Raw genomic sequence first — 15,934 nt, 5'->3', positions numbered from 1 at the left:
AGGTAAGCCTCTTTGAGATCCAGAGTAACCATCCAGTGATTTTTTTCCCAACAGAGGTAAAAGCTGTTGTAAAGTCAGCATCTTGAACTTTGGAATGTCCAGATAAGTGTTGAGGATAGATAAATCCAAAATTGGTCTCCACGTGTTCCCTTTCTTTGGAACTAGAAACAGGCGAGAATAAAATCCTAGGCCCACTTCTGACAGAGGAACTGACTGTATAGCTCCCATTTGAAGAAGTAAAGAAATTTGTTTGTGAGCCTCTATCCTTTGCCGAGGAGGGACGTCTGGCATGCCCTTGAAAGGAGGCATGGTATGGAAATAGAACTTGTAACCTCGGTTTATAATGTCCAATACCCATTTGTCCTGGGTAACTAAATGCCAATTTTGTTTGAAAAGAGCCAACTTTCCTCCCAAAGGAGCTGCCAGGCAGGAAGAATCTGGCAGCTGAAAACGCAGGTCATTGGGCCTGTTTACAAAAGGACTGGCCCCTGCCTTCACCAGCAGATTGAGCAGGCGAACTCCATTGTCTCGGCCTGAAGGTACTCTGAGCTCTGCCCCTACCACGCCTAGATCTACCCCTAGACTGAGAATCAGAAGAAGGGTACGTCCACCACTTAGTAGGCCAATTTCTACTAAACTTTGGAGGTTGTACCTGCAAAAAATCTTTAACAGTCTGCATAGACTTAGCCTTGTCTTCCATTTTCTTTAAGACTGACTCCACAGGAGGACCAAACAAAACTTCAGACTGTAAAGGGCATCCAGAATTCTAGACTTAACATGCTCAGACAAATTCTGTTCCTTAAGCCAGGCGTGCCTCGAATAACTGAACCAGTTGCAGCCACCCTAGAAGAAGCCTGTAAAGCATCAAAACCACATTGCAAAGAGTGCTTTCCCACCTGTTCAGAAACATGCACTAAATCCTGCAATTCTTTACACTCTATGCCCTCTGCTAAAGCATCCACTTTAGATCTTAGCTGAGAAAGAAGGAAATTCTGATACTTCAACATATGAAACTGGCAGTTCAAAGCTCTCATCGCTAAAGTAGAAGAGGTATACACTTTCTTACCCCATCTATCCAAAGCTCTAGCTTCCTTATCCAGAGGAACCGGATTCTTAACAACAGAGGCTCTAACACCCTTAGGCCCCTGACTAATAGTTTCTGGGTCCGCCCTAGGACTCTTATACAGATATTTATGAGCCTCAGGCACCCTATAATACCTGTCAGGTTTAACTGGAGCAGGAGGCACAGAATCTGGATTAAGGGAAGCCTCCGAGAAAACATCCGAAACAACATCCAAAACTGGAGGTATAGCTAAGGGTCTATGCTGTGGCAAAAACAAAAACTCCCGGAGTCTCTTCCGTGAATCAGAGTAATCCTGTCCTTCCCACTTAAAATGCTCCCTCATGGAATGCAGAGTTTCTGAAAATGAAAAATCCTCTGGAGGAGAAGCAGAAGGAGTGGAATCCTCTGCATCAGAATCAGAATAAGGAGGGAAATCTTGAATGTCTTCAGCAGAAGACTCAGAATCATCTGAGGCCTGCTCCAAACTTTCCAACTCTGGCTCCATCCTGGGCCTCTTATCAGGAGGGGGCATAGAACCTCTAATTAAAGTAATCAAATCCTCTGCCATTTTAAGCATGTGCTTTTTAGGCACAGACCCTGAAGAACCAGAACTGACACCAGAGGAAGGCAAAACAGACCTGCCCTTAGAAGGAGCCTTAGAAACAGTAACAGAAGGCCTAACCACCTTAGGCATAGAAGGGAGAATAGTAACCTGAGAGGCCCCTTCAGCCTGGCCTGCCTCCTGAGAGGCCACATCTTGTAAAATCAAAGTTTCCCCCTGGGACTCAACAGAAACTTCAGCCGGATCCAGCTGTTCAGCTGTAGCTTCTAAAGATCCGGCGTCCGTAACAGACGAATCATCCTGCCTAGGCTTTAAAGATTTGTCTTTGCGCTTCTTAGTAGAAGCCGGCGTCGGAACATCCGACGGCATGTTATAATTACACCTCTTGCCAAAGACTAACCTAGCGCAATCTAACCTCCGTTTTATAGTGCGCTTATTAAACCTAGCACAAAACCGACACCCGACTACGTCGTGCTCCGGTCCCAAACAAGGAATACAAAGCGAGTGGTAATACTTATGCAGTATCTGTTTCCCACAAGAAATACAATTATTCACTTTTTCTGACATCCATTAAGTAACTGAGGCAAGAAAAAACAAAAATATTCCCCAACGGGGTACTTAGCCCAACTTGGTATCGGTCTGAAACTCCGAAAGCGAAAAATTTCAGAACGCCGAACGGCACTTGCAACGCTGCTTCTGCATTGGACCATGCGGCAAAAAAGACTGGGGATATGATGTCGGTCATGCGCTTTTATACCCTGACGCTCTGATGTCAGTTCTAGGCGCCCATGACCGACGTCAACCTAATACTTTGGTATTCGGGCCGACCGAGGACCGCGGACTACCCATAAGTAAGGACTGCAGCAATGTGAGATGAAGAACATCTGAAAATGCCTGGAAGCAACAGAGGAATGTAAAAACATTGTGAAAAGGGGATAAACTGGGATATAACAATAACCATCCTTGAGATTCAGAAACACCAGATAAGCCTGAGGAATCAGAGGGAAAGTCTGAAGGACAACATCCGAAAAGATGGGACCTTCAGAGAGGTATTTAGATGAGAGAGGTCAAGAATAGATCTCAAAGTACCCCCTTTCCTGGGCACCAAAAACATGGAACATCTTGAATAGTTCATTCAGTCAAAAGATCCCAAAGCACCCCTGGAAAGAAGTGGAATGGTTCTTGAGGGGGCTGAGGAATGCCCATAAAAGGGGGAAGAGATTTCCAGATCATGAAATACCCCAGGCAGATAATGCACAGAACCCAAGAGTCCTGAGAAATCTTTAACCAAACAGGAAATGAAAGGGAAAGACAAACAGGAATGTGACTGAGAACAACAGGATAGTCAGACAGCAATGGTTTATCAGCAAAAGGAAACTTCTGAGGCACAAAAGTCTGGGTTTAGCAGGAGGAGCCCGCTTCTTACTCTTGGGGGAAGGGTACGACTACCCTATGAACAAAAACTGGCTTACTGGGTTCATTTCTCTGAAATTTAAGCACAGGATAAACAAAAACATGTTTAAGTCCCTGTAAGACCCTGCCCTTATTCTGAAAAGACTTAAACAAATCAGTAGCAGCTTCACTACACAAGTGTGTTGTCCACAGACGTATCCATCAACGTAGCCTTAGCACCATCAGGCAAAGGTTGAAGCTGAAGCCAGGAATATCTCCTCACAGCAGAATCAAAGACAGCAGCCCTAGAAGAAGCATCTGCGGCATCGTAACTACACTTAATGGAATGGCGAGCTACCTGGAAAGAAGCATCTAACAGGGAAAGAGTTTGGGAGATCAGAAATTACCCAACAAGCAAGGGAAAGAAGAGTCAAAACTTATCTGGACATATGGATCTGATAATTGACAGCCCTAAAAGCTAAGGTAGCAGAGGTATAAACCTTCTTAACTAGACTTTCCATGGTCCTGCTCTCTATCAGAAGAAAGTTACTTAGTAGAAGGCAGCAACTGTGTTGGCTTGTCAGAAGCCACAGACACCACAGAAGGAAGGATGAGCAGAAGGGCACTTCAAGAAATTTACAGTCCTCAGGCACCTTATATATCCTATCAGGATCTTGGGGACAGGGGGCTGGGAATCAGAAGCCTTAGATGCAGTAAAAAAAAGGCATCCAATAATGCAGCCAAAACAGGAGGAAAGAGTAGTTGTGTAAAATCTTACCATAACCATATGGCTGTGCCCCAACACCCCCCTAACAATTTATACCAAACTCCAGGAGCGCACTACAGTGGGGAAAATAACATATACCTTTTACTTGCCTTACAGAACTCTACACAGTGCCAGTACTTCACTTCAGTGAAATGAGATTCGGTGAAATGAGTTTTCAGTAATTTCAGCAATTTGGTCAGGGTGAATTCAAATTCAGAGAAATGAAGTTTCAATGAAACAAAATAGATGTGTGTGTGTGTATATAGGTAGGTAGGACTGTATGATGTGTCTTAAGAAGTAGGTAAGACTGTATGCATGTGTCTTAAGAAGTAGGTAAGACTGGATGCATGTGTCTTAAGAAGTAGGCAGGACTGTATGCATGTGTCTTAAGAAGTATGTAGGGGTGTGTGTGTGTGTGTGTGTGTGTGTGTGTGTGTGTGTGGAAAAAGAGGAAGGGAGGCATCTCAACTGTCCAGATTTTCACTTAGGTTCATAGGCAAGTACTAGGCTATCTGCCCAAGGGCATTTATAAGCCTAGCCAGAATGTGTTAGCTTTCGCCACCCCCTTAGATTAGTTCCCTGTGCCTCTGTCCAGCAGAGCCATTAGTTCCCTGCACCACTGTCCAGCAGAGCCACTGCAGTGATCCCCGGGGTAAATTTTCTGTTTCCCATCCACCCGTCAAGGTTTCTCTTGAAGAGTGTAAGTGAGGGGCTCTTGCCTGATGTATACTGGAATCCTGTTCCAAAGCATAGGGAGTGTCTGGGACAGGAATCTATCCCTCCAGCATGTCCTATTTATCGTTCTGGTGAGGTTTATATCTCTAGAGCGTGTGGCTCTCCAGAATTTGTTTTTTTTTTTTAGGTGGAGGATGTCCATCAATTCTGGGTTGGACATGGGCTTGTATGTCAGGCAGAGATCACCTCTGAGTAAGCGGTATGCAACAGAGTACAGCTGGAGTTTCTTGCATCGGGGCTGCAAAGGGCATCTGTTTGAGGCCAGTAATCCTCTTGGTGAGGTACTTTTGTGGTCTTTCCAGCTGTTGCAGGTGTCTTGTAAGGTACATCCCAAATGGGACGTTGTGTATTTTATGATGGGTCTAATAAGTGATGCGTGGAGAGGCACAATAACCTTTTTTGTTCTAGATGTAAACCCTTTTGTGATTAGGTGGGCCACACAGGATTTTCTAACCACCTTGGCAATATGATCATCAAAGGAGAGATTACTATCTTCTTGGGTCCCCAGACCCCTTATTACATTTTCTGTATTTAGGGGACTACCACCTATGTGGTGGTTCACGGGTACTTTGTTTTTTTCCAAAGGGGATGACTATGCACTTTTTGGCATTTAGCTTGAGGTCATGATTTTGACACCAGGTATCCGTCTCAGTGAGACCCATCTGGAGGGTGTCTTATCAGCCGGAGAATCAATTATGGCCCCTAGTTTGCAGTCGTCTGCGAACTTGTTCAGCCATAGTCCTCCTATGCTTGCCTATACCTCTAAGAAGTATATACCGAACAGGAGGGGTCCTAGGACTGAGCCCTGGGGGATGCCACTTGTAACCGGTTTAGAGTCAGACGTAGAGCCTGCAACTCTCACTATATGAGCCAGATGGCAACCCATCTCGTGACGTAGGGGTTTATGTTTAAGCTGGTGAGCTTGTCGATAATACTAGAATGGGGAATGGTGTTGAAAGCCTTTGCAAGGTCTAGGTAGGCTGTGTGGACCTCCTTTCCCTAGTCTAATGCCTTGGTAACCATCTCAAAGAAGTCCACCAGGTTTAGGAGGCATGATCTGCCCTTAAAGCCAAACTGGGTAGGGTCCAATGTGTGGAGGTTCCCAATGTCTCTGTTAATGAGTTCCATGATGATGCGTTCCATAGCTTTGCAGACCAGGCTAGTCAGGCTTATAGGGCGATAGTTCCCGGGGTCCACTGTGGTTCCACCTTTGTGGAGCGGGATAACTGTTGCTGTGCGCCACTCTGTGGGTACGTAGCCTGTAGAGAGGCTGAGTTTGAACAGTGTGTTTAGGTGAGGGGTTAGTTAATTTTGGAGCTCTTGTAAGACATAGCTTGGGACACTGTCCGGTCCCACTGAAGCTGTGTTTTTGGCTTTGGATAGGGCTGTTTAAACCTGTGTGTCGGTGATTGACGGGGCCCTACATTCTTCTGGTATGGTTATGGGCCCTTTAGGGGGGTGAAGTTTGCGCTAAACCTGTCTGCCAGAATGTTGGTAATATCAGTCAGTTCAGTGTATTTTGTGCCATTCTGCACTAACTCAGAGCAGATCTGAGAGTTTCCATTTAGATTCTTGACATAGCTAAAGAACACTTTGTGGTTATCTTTGGAGTCATTGGCAATTTTTCTTTCGAAACTAGCCTTGGATGATTTAATAATGGATCGTAGTTTCTTGCTGATACTGACCAGGGATGTCTTTCCTTCTTGGGATTTTACTCTTCTGTACTAGTTTCCTCCTTCTGTTGTATGGCTTGTTTATGGCAGGGGTCCACCAGACTTGGTTTCCTTTTCTTGGAGGAGTGAGTCTTGGTTTTACTTGAAATAGCACAATCCATGCATTCCTGCAGATGCTCATAGAGTGCCTTTGTAAAGGTTTCAGCAGCTTGGACAGCATCGTCCTTTAGCATGGGGGCTGTGAACCTTTCCACCTCGGTCTTAAGTAACAAAGTTTGCTTTTGAAAAGTTTTTCATGGTGGTTTCCTTGATTGGGGGTGGGGGCGGAATGTGGATATCCAGAGTGATTAGTCTATGGTCTGATCTAACCAGCGAGGGGGTTGACCTCCCGTGTGGAACACTGGTCGCCCATGTTGGTGATGACCTGGTCCAATATGTTGTTCCCTCTGGTGAGGGTGTTGACCAGTTGATCCAGGGTGTTCTAGTTTATAAATTCTAGGAAGCGTTGGGCAAGGGAGTTAGTACTTGAGTAGTTCTCCCAGTTTATGTTTGGGTAATTGAAATCCCCCAGTATTAGGGTGTTTGGTATGACCTTCATATTTCCCAGTGTCTCCAGAAAAGCAGAATGGGGGTCCTGGGCCATGGTGGGTGATCTGTAGCAAGCTACAATTAGGATTGCAGTTTTGCCCGTTGTTAGTTGCACATGGATGATCTCTGATGCATTGTGCTGCGCCACTAACGTGGAGGTGTGGGTATCATTGATGAATATGGATACACCCCCGCATTTTGTGTTTCGGTCCTGGTTCTGTGGCTGAAAGGTATGAGTTATAGCCTAGTAGTGCTGGGGTGCCCTAAGGAGCCTTAAACCAGATTTCTGTTACTGCACAGATGTCGATGTTCTCCATACTAAGGAGTGCCTCGAGTGCGTGCATTTTGAGGTTTAGACTTCTGGCGCTGAGTAGCATTACCCCCAGTTTTTGGTTACTTGTGCTATTTATGGTGGTGAGTTTGTCTTTTGAGCCTTGCCTAAAAAGGCACTATGGGGGTAGCAAGAGCCTTGGCCAGTATTCAAAAGCCTAAGGGTGACAGGTGCAAGCCATCTCTTACGAAGCAACGTGGCTTGTCGAGCACGTCATCCCAGGTGGACAGGTACTGGATCCCCTTTGAATGACACCAGAAACTTAGCCAATTGTTGAAATTGATCATTTTTTCTTTATACTGTGGCATCATTCTTGGTGTGGGCAGGGTGCTACTCAGGGTCAGGGTCATACCGGCCTGGGCTACATGATCAGAGAGCTCTTCCATGTCTCTTTTCATGTAGTCCAGGGAGGTACATCTCAGGTCATTCACACCAACATGGACAATGACAGAGTTACATTTGTACTTGTTCTGGAGTGACCTGAGTGCTTGTGTTATGTGGCGGATCCTGGCACCCGACAAGCAGCTAATTGTAACCTTCTCCTTGTCCAAACTAATTAGTGGGACATCAGTGTGCCTGACTATAGAGTCGCCTATTACTAGTGTGCTGGGTATGCTATTTTGCGTTAAGGGCTGTGATTGCGTGGCACATTGATTATGTGAAGTATGTGTTTCTTGGTTGGTGATGGGGTGTGGAGGTTGCTTGGATGTCTGCTTTGGAGGTCTCTGTTGCTTTTGCAGATTTTTATTTAGAGCCTCCGAGTATGTTTTCATGTATTCATGTGTGTTATTTGCCGGTGTTGGTTTATTATATATATATGAGACTGGTAGTGTGTTGCAAGTATTACCCTTCTCCTCTTGACCGTCAGTTCCAGTCTTTTCATATTTTAGTCTGCTCCTCATAAAATCTCTGGGTTTTTGAGTTTACTGTGGCTAATCTGCGAGGATAAAATTCACTAAATAATTAAAGGCATTTGAGTTTCAGACTTCATATCCTTCAGAAAATTCACAACACAGTACATTTTATTCTAGTAATTTTATAAGTTTGTGAGCACTATTTAATGTTTGTCCTTATTTTTGGGACTTTCCTCAGATTTTTTGTGCTAAGAGGTTGAGGAGTGTGTGTGTGTGTGTGTGTGTGTGTGTGTGTGTGTGTGTGTGTGTGTGTGTGTGTGTGTGTGTGTGTGTGTAAAATGAGGAGGTAGGTAGGTGCATATCTCAACCTTCTCAGATTTTCAGGAGCATCCCTGACTTTGCTGAAATTTTACCTCTGTCCCTCTTAATCCCACCCTGACTTTCGGAGAAAAGGTGATTAATTACACTTAATAGTGACAATTATTAGTTACACACTTTTTTTTACTTTAGAAAAATGCATATTCACTCATGTTCTGTTATTCTGTCAATGTCTCAAATTAATACTTTGTTGTTGTGTTTTTCGGCTTTTCCCGGTTACTAATATATGAAAAATGTCCCCGATTATTTATGGATTTGTTCCCGATTCTGTTGGGATGTATCCCTTTTTTGTCGAAAGCTATGGGCAGGTGTGTGTGTGTGTGTGTGTGTGTGTGTGCGTGTGTAAAAGAGTTAGATAGGTAACATACTGCTCAGCTGTCCAGATTTTTGCCCCCAGTTTTGATCTGTTCCTCAAAACAAAGGATTGAAATTTCAAACTTCATATCCTTTGGCATATAACACAAACAGCAAATGTTTTAATTGGTTCCTTATAATGTTTTTTATTTCTGCCTTGGCAGTCCCCAAAATAATTCTACTATTTTCACCAGTCCCGAAGTGTAAAAAGGTTGAATAGCACTGCATTAGAACTCTGTCTGACAGAGAATTCAGTAAAAAAATAGTTGATAAAAGTGATTTGGATTACTTTGGTTACTGGCCATTGAGTACAATCTGTGGATGTCAAAAAGAAAAATGGAAGCCAAAGGGAAAGTAAAGAGAGAGAAAAAAAAAACTAAAAGTTTTGATTGAGAACAGCCTTGTTGCCAATCAGCATTAAACAGAGCAACTTGCACCCTTGGTGCAGGAGATGGTTTCCAGCAACCCAAAAGAAAAAAAATAAACCAAATGCACTCAGTCTTCAAACTGAGTGGGATATTAGAAGAATAAAGTGAAATGACTGGTTTGACAAAAATAGATAAAACATGAACATTTAGAAGACGACTGATTTCAGAAATCAAAAGATTACTAATGAAAAAATACTGGCAAAAATTGAATCTTCTCAGAAGGAACCATTGAAAAAGCTAGAGAATCAGAGATCTTCTGTCATATTTGAGAAAAAAATGGAGGAAGCAGGCTATCAATTTTTTAGGATACAAGGAACCAGAATTGGCCTTCCACAACAAGAACTACTAATTGAGAGAACACAGTACATATGACAAATCCTGAGGTTAGGAAGCAGCTCAGACCTATGCTGGTACAGATGATCCTGAGTAAAATGCATCAGAGGAGAAAGCTGTTGAAAATTAGTGACAGTTTTTTTTCTGTAGAAAAGGACTTGTTTTACACCAAGCAAATAAAAAAAACCCATACATTTAAAAAAAATCATCTCCGAAATCAGATGCTGTGGTAAGGCTAGACTGGGACTAGCTGTCGATCTAGCAGCTTGAGTACCCCCCCCCCCCTCCCCCCAAACAGGTTGAAGACAAACCTGGAAGCAGAGCAGGCAATGGAGGAGACAATGTTCAGTCAACAGAAAAGAAACCAGCAAGCTAAAGAAGATTTAGCTTCCCAAACTTTAACAAGTAAAAGCCATCAAGGTAGACACTACACTAGTGAAAACATTCCCACTGTTCCAGTGCTGATTAGTGATCAACACAAGCCATTCTCCATATTGAAATAGTCCAGTAAACACTAATCCCCATACCAGTTATCTACTCAGCCAGTAGCTTGTTTGTCCTGCACTGTTTTTAAGAAAAATGCATGAAAGACACAGAGGTCAAGGAATGGACCAAAAGAACAAGGGGAAGCTTGGATTTGAACCGGATGGCTGAGATCATCAAAGATAAAAGATAAAGTGAACTAAAAAAAAGAGAGAAAAAAAAACTGCAAATTATTAATGTAATTATATTATAGCAAAGTATCTGGACTGTTGAAGCATGATAAAAACACAAGTATGAACTACATTCACTCTTTTAAACTATTGAGGGAACTAAGTATAAATAATCGCTGTGTTTTAGCTGCACAGCAATTCTGACCAGTGCATGTTATCTTTCAAAACTTCAGCAAAGTACAGCACACAGAATATTGTAACAATCTTGCATCAGATGGATCTGAGTGCCAATTACATAAATGGAGCAATAACTGGGTAAAAACACAATTAGTTAAATGACTATATGAAGCAAATGGTTACACTGTATACAGGGTAGGAAAAGATGCACAACTGATGTGTAAAATGGAAGTATGTGCACTGCAGCTGCTGGGGGTGAGTTTGTTTCTAAGAACTGAACAGCTCAAATAAAAAATATCGAAGTATTAACAGGTGTTTATGTAAATTACAGACAAAAGATCAATACACAGATTTAGAAAAGAAGCCCATTTCTAAGCTAAAAAGCTTAAAAAATGGGAGGAAGTTAAGAAACTGCGACAAAATGTTAAATCTTAGATGGCATCTGCAACCACATACACTTGAAATAAGGCAGATAAACTGACTAGTCATTGTGCCTGCATGTAACTTTTCAGTGGTTCCTGCAAGAGAACTAATTACAGTTCTAAGCATCACTGTCACGGAGCTTACTGAAAAGGGAAAAATTAAACCAATAAAATAAGAGGGTGATTATTAATTTCTAAATGCAAACACTGCTTTAGAGTCTACACCATGATAAATCATTGAATAAACAGTTAAAACATTAGTTTATCATTTGAAGGCTGGTAACGGACTTTTTTCATAGAACTAGCAATATTTAATATTATACTAAATATATGCCAGTGAATTACTATGAATAGGGGGAAAACTGAGATAAGAGCTGCAGCATGAACAAACTCAACATTTAGATAGGTAGTGCCTGCATGAGCTGCCACACAGCTACTGCAGTAGCTCCCAGCTGAAAAGGTTGTGTTTTTCTTTCCTTTTAAATTGTACACAGTTCTGGGTGTGTGTTAGAAACTGAAAGGTTGAAAAAGGGAAGATTGTGCACGTTAACTGCAATATTTAAAAATAAGGTAGCATGACTTCTATAAAGGATGAAAAATTGTACCTCCCAACTGCAAGTGTTTACACAAGCTGCCAAACTGAATATTATGTGTAAAAGAACTGGGAGACATAACTAGAGATAGTAATGTTTACTTATTAGAACGGCTGCTCTGTCAACATTAACATGAAATGTAAACAGCCTTAAAAGGACAGGTAAGCAAAAGGGTAATGACATACATTAAAAAGTGTAGGGTACAAATAGCAAAGCTATCAGAGAGGCACTTGGACAGGAATGAACATGTACACTTGATAAGGCAAGCACTTCAGGATACATACCTGGCAGAATGTTAGGGACAAAGAGGGAAGTAATTATTTTGACAGAGAGAGGGGCGCCAAAAAAGATAATGGTAGACTGTGATAGCTAGAGTTTACTGGCAGTGAATGAGGTTTACTTTAGCCTATGCTTATATGCCTGCCAAGACAAACATTCCACTTGAGAAAGGTTCTGAGGGATGCAAGTTTTCATTTTAACTACAGGTGATGACTTAATATTTGATCTGTAATAGTCAGGACATATCAAGGGGACCGAGAAAGACTAAACTAGAGAGAGAAAATTTAAAGAAAGTATATGAAAATATTTGATAGTATGTATACTATTTTAATAGTACAGGAGCTGAAATAAAAATTTAGGTCAACATTTTCTTAAAATACAGCAAATGGATCGGGTTGTATAAATATGTATATTAACAGGAACATGTTCACTTGATTGAAAGTACCAAGACTCAACCAATTACTATCTGACTATGTCCCCATGTCCAAAATGGCTGTACACCAATCAGCTGCTTAACTTCAGCTCTCTGTCTGAAAACAGAAAAGTGCCAATGAAAGGGACAGCCTGGGTAAAATTCATTTAATGGCTAGTAAGTAAACTACCTGTATGCCAGCAAAGAAGAAATTCCAAGAACATGAAAGAAAATCAACCAGAAAAAGTGAAGAGAAAACAGTGAGTGGGAAGAATCCTGCATGTATTCAGCAAAAAGCAGTGCAAGCTTTAGCTTTTGTATAATAGACCGTTTCCAGTAACTTAGAAGCAAAACAAATTAAATGTACTAAAAGGTGATAAAAATACATGAAAGATGGCAGGAATATATTAACTCAAACAAAAGGCTGAACAAAACAGAAGCTTTAACTAGCTATTCAGATGAACTGATAATACTGCAAAATTCAGAGCTTGAAATGAAGAAAAAAATTGGCAGAGTATGAAGTTTCTTCAGAAGGGCTGTTTGGTTGTGCACAGAAAACATGATATTTTCTGCTGTATCAGAGGAAATTAACAGTTTGCTCCTTCCAGTTTATGAAAGCACAAATAATGAACTGGACTGGCTGGCATTCCACAGTAAGATTTGTCAACTGAAAGACAGTGTATTGCTCCAAACCTGGCCACAAGAAAGCAGCCAAGACCTATATTACTAAAGATGCAAGCATACCAAAAGAAAGAGCTGATCCTTACAAATCTATGGCAGATAGGAACAGTCTTAAAAACTGCAGACAGCAGTGTGCTTGTGTGAAATGACTATTCGCTGCACATCAAAGGAATCAGGGAATGCTGACAGGCAGATGAGAGATCCAAGCTGCTGTATCCAGCTATCTTTAGAATATTTTTTTTTTTTATGGAGTATCAAAGATTTTTTTTTTTTAACATAGAACAGATTGAAGAGGAAATAAAGTTTATCCAACAAAAAGTGTGCTAGCTATCAAGAGGGGGATCTGCTTCTCATTCTTCTGAGAACAAAGCTCAAGATAGCCTTTGCCAGTGAAACCCTTTTCTATTGTTACAAAGGAAAATACTTAAGATAGAGAAAAAGCACAGGAGTTGATTATAAGTATTACAGGTACCTTGGACTTGAGATTCTGGTGTTGGGAGGTAGAGATGAACAGGAAGATGACCAGCAATACTGAAATTAATAAATAAATGGGAGACTATAAATCAAACATATTTGTGAAATATGGCTTTGAAAGAAAGGGTGGCTTTGAAAGACTGGATTTTTTTGACTCTGTTAAACCGGCAGGACGACTGTAAGGCATAAATCTAGCTTTACATCCTGAAAGTTTATAAGGACTAAAGGTGAAAAAGTAGTAATACAGTACAACAGTATTAGTGTTTCGAGTAAAACATTTCATTACATAAACTGCACGTTAAACTGTAAAGTAGACTTTTATAGTGTGAAGTCAAGGGTACTTTAAATGTAGGGAGGAGGATCATTTGAATGACTGCTGTAGAAATTTAAGATGCACAAATTAACGAGCACTTTTTCTTACTTGTAAAAAATATATTCTTTACAGTATAACAAGAGAAGAGACTGGAAAGCAGCAAATTTTGAATTAATATAATGTGCTCTTGGGCTGGTGGGGTATAAAATTTACAGACTATATATATATATATATATATATATATATATATATATATATATATATATATATATAATTGAGATAGTGTTCCTTCTACCTTTTACAAGAATGGATGTCTAGATGTATGTTCTTGGTTTAAACTATAAGCACTTTTTTTAAGCAAATAGGCTTGAAAATAAGACAAAATACTGAGTCACAAAAATGCTATTTTGTACATATCTGCAAATATATTAGCTTGCTTTTTCCCCCCATGAGGACATATCTGCAGCCAAAGACAGGGGCTCAGGGAATTCTGTACATTCTGTTCTGAAAGAAATTTATAGATTCCTTCAATGCATCTACAAAGTTATTTTTTTTTTTACTTACTGCTTACTACTATTTGAAGATGAGCTGTCTGCTTGTGCAAGCTATTAATCTTGGGAGCTCTGAGCATTCCTAGCAGAGGGAAATACAAAATATATATTTACAATTCCAAACAGTACAGTGAAAAATAAAGTCTAAAATTATAGCAAGTGAAAGGGAGACAGCAGCTTCCCCAGCAGCTTTAATACTTTAATGCCTCTGACAGAAAAGTGCTCAATTTAGCTTTAAAGGTAGCTAGCACACTTTTTCTTGGAGCTAAAAGTTAATGTCTTCTGAAAGTATGCAAGCAGTTTTTCACATATGGGAGTGGAACAGAGACAAAAAAGTGGGAAATAGACTAAAGTGTGATTTAGCAAGGATTACCTTAATGCCTGTAGGTGCAGTCGTCATTTTGGGGCAACTGCTTCTATCGAGGGATTAAACTTTATTTGTTGAAACTATATGTACTTTTGTCTGTTTGCTCTAATTTAATAGGGGATGAGGGAGTTCTGAAAATGTATTTAGATTTTTTTGTTAGTGGAAATTTCATTAAGGCAGAGAGTCGTGAAAAATGTGACATAGGTTCAAATGGAGATGAGAATAAACTATATAAAATATAAGCCCGCCAAACAATGTGTGCACATAAGGCAGAAGTTGAAAATATACATTCAAAAAAACTGTCATGCATAATACGTGGGAACAATAACTTTTTATCATAAAGGCTTCTCTAGCCACATTATCTTGGAGTGTAAATGGATTTACCGATATAAACAATGAAAAGGTTACTAAATGATATTCTGAAATGCAAAGTTCAATAGTAGGAATACTGCAGGAAGCAAATTTGGGAAGTTCAATAGTAGTAATACTGCAGTAGGCAAATTTGGGAAGAAATGAGCCCGTAAATTTGGCAAAGAAAGGATTTCAGGATGAATATTTAGCAGAATCAGGAAGAGAGAAAAGGACAGTAATATGATTGCTAGAGAGGCTCCAGCAGTGACAGAAGATGGGGAAAAACATTAATGGTAGATTTGTGGTAGTAAAGAGCTACTGGCAAGGGAGAAATGATCATGCTGGCATGTATTTCTATTCCTCCAAAACTGTTATGTAGCTGAAGGGGATATTAGGAGAAATAGTCAGCTTTCAGTAGGGAATATTACTAACACATATGGACTGGAACTTTATTTGCAAAGCGAGGATGTGTGGGGCCCTACAAGGAAAAACAACAAAAGCAGGTAGACTTCTGAAGAAATTTATAAAAATGTTGCTTCAGAACCAGATTTGTAAAGACTTTCAGCTAAGACCTACCCCGCAATGCCCCTCTCATAGTCTCTTCAGATCGAGTTTGCCCGCCATTATAGTATAGAAGTAATAATAGTGATAGTAGGAGGCTCTGTCTGAGCAGTTACCTTAACTAATAAGGAAAGCCTAAAGTCCACCAGGAGTCCAAGAAGGGTTGAAGGAGTGCAGGAAGTAATGAATGAATAAAGATCTACAACACAGACGGAAAGTTATGGTAAGACGTAACTTCTTTATCTGATGTTGTAAATCTTTATTCATTCCTTACTGTTAGAACAGAGTCCCCAGCTACTTAAGTCCTGGGTGGCCCTAAGGAAGGACATTCCTGAGCACCATAGAATCAAAAGATGCTTGTCCCCTGGAGGCCAAATCCAATCTGTAATGAGTGATAGAGGTATGAGGTCTTGCCCAAGTGGCTGCTGTGCAGATATCATCCAGAGGCTCTGTAATGAAAAGCCACTGAAGTAGCCATCGATCTAGTAGAGTGAGCTTTTACTTTGGAAGGTAAGGACACTTTGTTCTGATGGTAGATGAAAGTAATAGCGTTTCTGAGCCAAAAAGATGGTCATTTTGGAAACAGGCTTACCCAATCTGGGTCCTACAAAGGCCACAAACAATTTATCTATTTTTCTGACAG

At 40.8% G+C, this 15,934-nt stretch overlaps 1 protein-coding gene across 1 annotated transcript in view; it reads right to left on the bottom strand.

The window, feature by feature from the left end:
• Positions 1 to 15,934, bottom strand: part of LOC122789761 (AMME syndrome candidate gene 1 protein-like) — a 1,107,107-nt gene that overhangs the window by 992,819 nt on the left and 98,354 nt on the right. The window contains exons 5-6 of the mRNA XM_044057198.1: positions 12,005 to 12,031; positions 782 to 814 (exon numbers count right to left, since the gene is read on the bottom strand). Coding sequence (XP_043913133.1) covers positions 782 to 814; positions 12,005 to 12,031 — 60 coding nt within the window. The remainder of the gene's footprint in view (positions 1 to 781; positions 815 to 12,004; positions 12,032 to 15,934) is intronic.

The sequence above is a fragment of the Protopterus annectens genome, chromosome 15.part0, assembly GCF_019279795.1.
Source record: "Protopterus annectens isolate FY-2018-M chromosome 15.part0, PAN1.0, whole genome shotgun sequence".
In the NCBI taxonomy this organism is placed as follows: domain Eukaryota; kingdom Metazoa; phylum Chordata; order Ceratodontiformes; family Protopteridae; genus Protopterus; species Protopterus annectens.
The sequence above is the reverse complement of the archived record's forward strand: the minus strand, read 5'-3'. Positions and strand labels throughout refer to the sequence as shown.